The sequence below is a fragment of the Colletotrichum chrysophilum genome, assembly GCF_026319265.1.
Source record: "Colletotrichum chrysophilum strain AFK26 chromosome Unknown scaffold_70, whole genome shotgun sequence".
Lineage (NCBI taxonomy): Eukaryota > Fungi > Ascomycota > Sordariomycetes > Glomerellales > Glomerellaceae > Colletotrichum > Colletotrichum chrysophilum.
This window is the reverse complement of record NW_026517357.1, coordinates 1-5,690: the sequence shown is the minus strand read 5'-3', so window position 1 is coordinate 5,690 and position 5,690 is coordinate 1. Positions and strand designations below refer to the sequence as shown.

The 5,690-nt window shown below is 54.2% G+C and overlaps 1 protein-coding gene across 1 annotated transcript; it reads right to left on the bottom strand.

The window, feature by feature from the left end:
* Window positions 1-3,012: 3,012 nt before the first annotated feature.
* On the bottom strand, window positions 3,013-4,227 carry COL26b_008165 (uncharacterized protein; the record flags this gene model as incomplete). Its single annotated transcript, XM_053180932.1, has 2 exons — window positions 3,013-3,140; window positions 3,201-4,227. The coding sequence occupies 2 exons, from the start codon at window positions 4,225-4,227 to the stop codon at window positions 3,013-3,015; spliced, it is 1,155 nt and encodes a 384-aa protein (XP_053035068.1).
* Between the last annotated feature and the right edge of the window lie 1,463 nt (window positions 4,228-5,690).

Sequence of the window (5,690 nt, the reverse complement as noted above, 5' to 3'; positions counted from 1 at the left end):
CTACGTAACGTCTCTCGTCCTCCGTCCCCTCATCACCCCGTCTCCGTTAGCCTCTTCCGTAGCCTGCCCCGATTCTCCGCCCCGAAACGCCTCCATCATGGCAAAAAGAAGAGACATGGCGGCGAGTCAAACCCCCTCCCCCTCTCTGCCCCCCCTCCTTGTCTGTAGTAGTGCCAGTTCCGCCTTTCCGTGTTGCCCGCCGCCGCAAAACTTCGACTCAGTTGCCGCAACGGCGCCTGGTCCCAAAACAAAACCCGCCGCTAAAGCAAAGCGCCCCGGAGCCACAAGTTGGACACTTTGGACCGGCGCGTGGACCGACCAGCACAACGTCGTGCCTTGGAGCCTCCACTTTCACACGACACTTTCGCCTTCGCTTCACAATCGTCTTTCAGCGTCTCCAATTCCCCTCAACCCCCCACTCTTCTATCCCATGTTCTTCAATGTCCAAACTGCGAAATCCAAGACCGTTACCACCACGCTCTTTTTTTAAGTCCAAAACTGGGTATCGGCCGTCCGTGTGTAAGTACCTCGCCAGACGGGCACAGATGCGCGTTTGTGCCTAGCTTCAGCATGCGCATGTGTGTGTGCCATTCGTCCCCGCGTACCGAACGCAACCGCCGCGCCGATCTCTCTCTGACCACGCGGCAAAGCTCCTCCTCCCCCCATCTCTTGACGTGGAACACTACGTGCGCTCTGCTTTCTCTCATCTCTCACACGCACACGCAACGCATTTCACATGCAGTGACATACCAACAACAACAGACGCAAGATGTGTTCCTTGACACACCCAACCAAACCGGACGATCACCCCCTTTCCCACATGAGATCGGCGCGGCGTCTTTCCCCCCTTTCCCCCCCATCCCCCTGTTTTAATCTGAGCCACTCGTTCATGGAGTTCGTTGCCATTCCCAGGTTCTCGTCAGAAAAGAAAGAAAAAAAAGGGAGAGAGTTTAAACTTATCCCTCCCATTGGGTGTGATATGCTTGCAATGCCTCGTTTCGGGTTTTCAGCTGCAACTCGCGGTACTAGCCGTTCAAGCCGGTAGGTCAGGCAACGGACGCCTGTGGTTCGTTACCAAAAGACCAGCCTCATCTCACATATCAACAAATCATCAACACTCCAACACATCATTGCCGAAAAGGACAAGCAACGGGGTGGCGAGTCGGTGAGAGCCGAACACACCTTTCCATATGGCCTTAATTCCCAAATGCGGGGGGAATGGGATGGGATTGGGATGCATGGCTGCGCGCGTGCCCTCGTGCGTTTTGTGATGGGATTTTCCCATATCTCGATGGGCTGCTGCTTGCTTGCTGCCGCTTGCTGCTGCTGCTGCCGCCCCCATGCCATGTGGTCATCAATCCCATCTATCTGATGCTTCCATGCCCGGGCTGCCGCTAATCGATCGAACCCTTCCCTTCCCGTCTTGTGCTAGGACGTCCAACAACAAAATCCTCCTTCTCTTAAAAAGGCCCCCCCTCCCCTCTACTTCCCCTCCCCTCCCCTCCCCTCCCATTTACATCTGGGAACAAAGGAGTGGTCTGATGTTTTTTCGACGCATGCCGATCTCCAATATCCGTGCTGTCGAAACGGCTGCAGATTTCCGTCATCGTGGGGTGTGTGAGAACCAAGCTGAACGCGGCGATGCTCTGCATGTCAGAGCATACCAAGGCGCAAGCGAGATGGAGCAGAGTAGTTGTTTCAATGTGTTTTGTTTTGTTGTTCGCACTACTATTATATTATACTATGTCGCGACAATATGTACCGCTTATTCCATGTTCAGTAAGTTCCCACCAGCCGAGCATCCAGATCCGCCTCCACCACCCCACCCACGTGCCGCCGCCTAATCTTGCTTGCTCTCCCAAAAAAGATTGACCCAACCACGCCCATTCTCACAAAAACTCCGTGAGCCCAGTAGTTATAGTCGTAGCAAGTAGCAAGACAGCACAATGCCAAACAAATAACCCAAACGATGCGACTAAGATGCTCGAAGCATTTAGCTTGATGGGTATAATCATCGTGTGAAACTAATAGTACAGGTCGCCCTTTCCCAGAATCTCTGTCTTTCAAGAGATGGTTTCTCTGCGGAAACAGGGGCGAGTTTTGAGAGACACGTAGGCCCCTTTTGAGTTCGTCATCTAAACTGCAACCCTTGGTAAGCAACATGATGCCCGGGCGCGGAAAACATGATGAGCGCGCAACAGGATCAACTGAGCGAAAAGGAAAAAACAATGATGAAATATCCCAGAAATCCGTAGAACGCCGAAGGGTGAGGGTATCGCCGGGTCCTCCATGACCACTGGGAGATCTTCTCCCTCTTTGGCACAACTCTGACATCCAAAGAAAGCACAAAAACGTGGTTGGTCCAGCCACCAACCTGTCCCGTTCCCGGGAGGAGCGAGTGTAGTGTTGCGTGGTGTGGGGTTGAGCGATCGACAGTGAAGTGAATCTCGCCCTTGTCCACCCATATCCTCCTCTTTCCCATCCCCTTTTCTCATTTCGCGCCGGCCAAAACGAGGGTACGCCGATTCCGCCGCCACGCTTGATGAGTCCGCTGACCCAAATCGATGTCGAAGGATTCGATAATAAAATAAACAAAATTTGGTGGATAAAGTCCAGCATATCGTGAGACGCCTTTTGTGACGCTGAACCAAAGTGACAACCCCGCCCGCCAGTTCCTTTGCCGCCGCCCGACTTTTTGTCTTTGTCTCTTTCGCTCGCAGATAGGTGGATATTAAAACGAGGGTAGAGAAAGGTATCATGTAAAACCAGAAAAAATAGGACAATGCGAACCGTCTAAAAAATCCCAATTGTGGTGCCACTCAGTGAGGTGCAGGATATATGAGTGGTGCCGAGAGTGGATATGGGATGATGATCATGACTCGAACCGGAAAAATTCGTGATCTCGTACTAGCCCTGCACGCGGCAGACTGTCTCGATGTTTCGGATGCCTCGATGCAAATTCGGTGTGCCGCCAAGAGCAAACCAAATGCTCAAGCCTCCGATAAACGTGATTTAGTCGGAGTTGTGATCCTCGGATCCAGCCTCTGACCGGGCATCGCCCTTGTGCACCTTCTTGTGCCTTCGGAGATTTGATACAACGGAGAAGTGGCGGCCGCATCCCTCAACCTCACAAGCGAAAGCTGAGTTCGAGTCAGTATGAGAGCACAATTGGGCTACTTTTGAATGAGAAAGAGACATACGCTTCTCGCCAGTGTGGCTGTACATGTGAGTCTGGAGAGACGAGGGCCTGGTGAATCGCTTGTCGCAGACCTTGCACTTGTGCTTCTTCTGCGTGCTGGATGAAACCTTGGAGCTGAACTGTCCCATCATGGACTGGGGAGCCGGAGGGATCTGAGGCGCCATGAGACCGTGGGGGCGAGGCAACGTCCTGGAGGTGACAGACTCGATGTCCGAGCCGGCGGTAGAGTAGTCAGAAACGGAATCGGCACCGTAGTAGTTGCCAAATCCGGACGCGGAGGAAACGGAAGAGCTGGTAGAGTGAGTCGAGGGGAAGCCGTAAGCATCGCCAGAGCCCCTGTCACTGCGAGCGCCGTAGATGTTGCGCGGGGTCTCTTGGCTCATGGCGAGCATGCCATGGCTGGCGTCGAGTGCATCGGCGAAGCTCCTGCGGTCATCGTGATGTTGGATTCCTCTGTTGCTAAAGTCAATCATTGAGTTGCGTTGTGGCCGGGCCAGGACGTTTGGGTCCGAGACGTCGACCAAGGAAGTTGAGGGTACTGACGAGTGAGAGAATCTTCTGGAGTGCTCGGGTTCCGGGGCGAGGGCGAAGGTAGAGCGCATGGGAGCGGGAGCGTATCCCATTGTCTCGTAAGGCGTGGGCGAGGCGGTGTAAGAGCCGTTGACGGGGGAGGCGGCCGTCGCGTAAGAGGCATCACCGTAGGCAGGAGCCGAGGTGGCGGCCATGCGGTTGATACTGAGGATATCTTGAGGGAGCGTGAGTAAGTCCGTCCTAGGCAGAGGGTCTGCCATGGGGAGACTACCTGCTGATGCTGCCGTCACTGGGATCTGGCCATAAGAACCCAAAGATGAGGCATTGCTGCTCGTGCTAGTGCGGGCAGTATGTGACCTGTCCAGACTCAAACCCGAACCGAGACCATGACCGTTGCCGACCGCATACAAGCCGTTGGGTGCTTGAGGGGAGGACGAGGTGTTGGCCCAGGGGTTTGAGAACTGGGGAGAGGTGGAGGAAGTAGCGTAGGAAGACATGTGGTCGAATGTGTTTAAAGGTCCGAATCGTTGTTGGGAGTCTAGTGTCATAGTCATGATCGGAGTGTGTGGTGGTGAGAGTGGTGGTGGTTGATGTGAGAGATGGGATGACGAGGTGTCCGTCAACAAAGGTTCGGTGGGATAGCGTTTGCTGATCAGATGCGAGTGTCCGACTATTGAAGAAAAGAGCCAAGTCGTGACACGGATCAGATAGAACTGGATGATCCCGTGGGAGATAGGAAGTTGAGGTTGGGGGATCAGCGAGGTTTAAGTGTGTGCCTGTGGACTACTGACACACTTGTATTTGAACCAGTTGAGAGCTGAGACCAATCGTTTGGGCCGACCAGGCAAGAGTCGTATGAAGCTTGTTGCACAGTGGTCAGCGGGACATGGGAGGAAGTGTGGAGACGCTTTCTCTGCAGACAGCTGTGACGACTCCGACTCAGAGTGATCGACAGCGCCAATATCCCGTGGGAAAGAGGCCGAGGCGGACAGGGTTGGGGGCGATTAGGTAGGGTAGCAGGCTGGTTCAGATTGGGACCGGGGGGCAGGCTGAGGAGGAGGAGGCTAGGACTAGGGATTGGTGCTGGGGACCGGGACTGGGACTTGGATTGAGGGTCGAGCAGACCAGGTGGTGGTGGTGGATGGAGAAAGAGGATGTGGATGTGGATGAGCGACAGCGGAGCGGATGCGCGGTAGTGTGTAGCGTAGTGTAGATTGGAAGAAAGCAGAGAGAAGAGATGGTGGCTCCAATTTTTGACAAGACGACCAGGAGAAAGGAGACCTGGAGTACGCCAGGGACAGTCGGAATGGGAGAAAGATCTGCGGTGTCGAGGACAGTTTGGTGAAAAGTCTCGAGGTCAATTGGGGAGCCGTGACAGGGACCCCAGGTGTCCAGCAGTGCGGTGTAATGCGAGGACGGACGGCTGTGAGGTCAGCCGGGAAGAGACGCCTGTAAGGTCTTTTTTTTTCTGCTCTGCGCCTGTGCTGTCCCCTCACACAAAGTTCGAATGGTGGGGGTGAATTTGTTGTTGTTGTTGTTGTTGGATGCGGCCGTGAGTGTGCTGCAGTGTGTGCCTCTGGCCTCTGGGCTTGAGGATTATTGCTTCTTTTTGCGGGTTGTGTGTGTGGTAGTGGTGCTCTCCCGCTTTGGATAGAGAGACTTTGGAACTTGGCTATGGGACGATGAAGCGAGGCGAGCAAGGCGAAGCATCAACGAGAAGGCGGAGCGCGTCTAAGGACGATTGTGTATTTGCTTGGTGCGGTTTGAGGTTGGTTGATGGAGCTGATGATCTCTGATGATGAGCGTTCAGAAAATTGGGTCAAAATTGTAGATGGGCCCAAAAATGATGGGAGGCGAGGGAACAACGCTTTTACATCTGGTGGTGCCGGGTCGGGAAGGAGAGACACAGAGATGAAGCTATGATGTCGGATTACTTGGTGTTAGGTACGTTGTGTGGAGC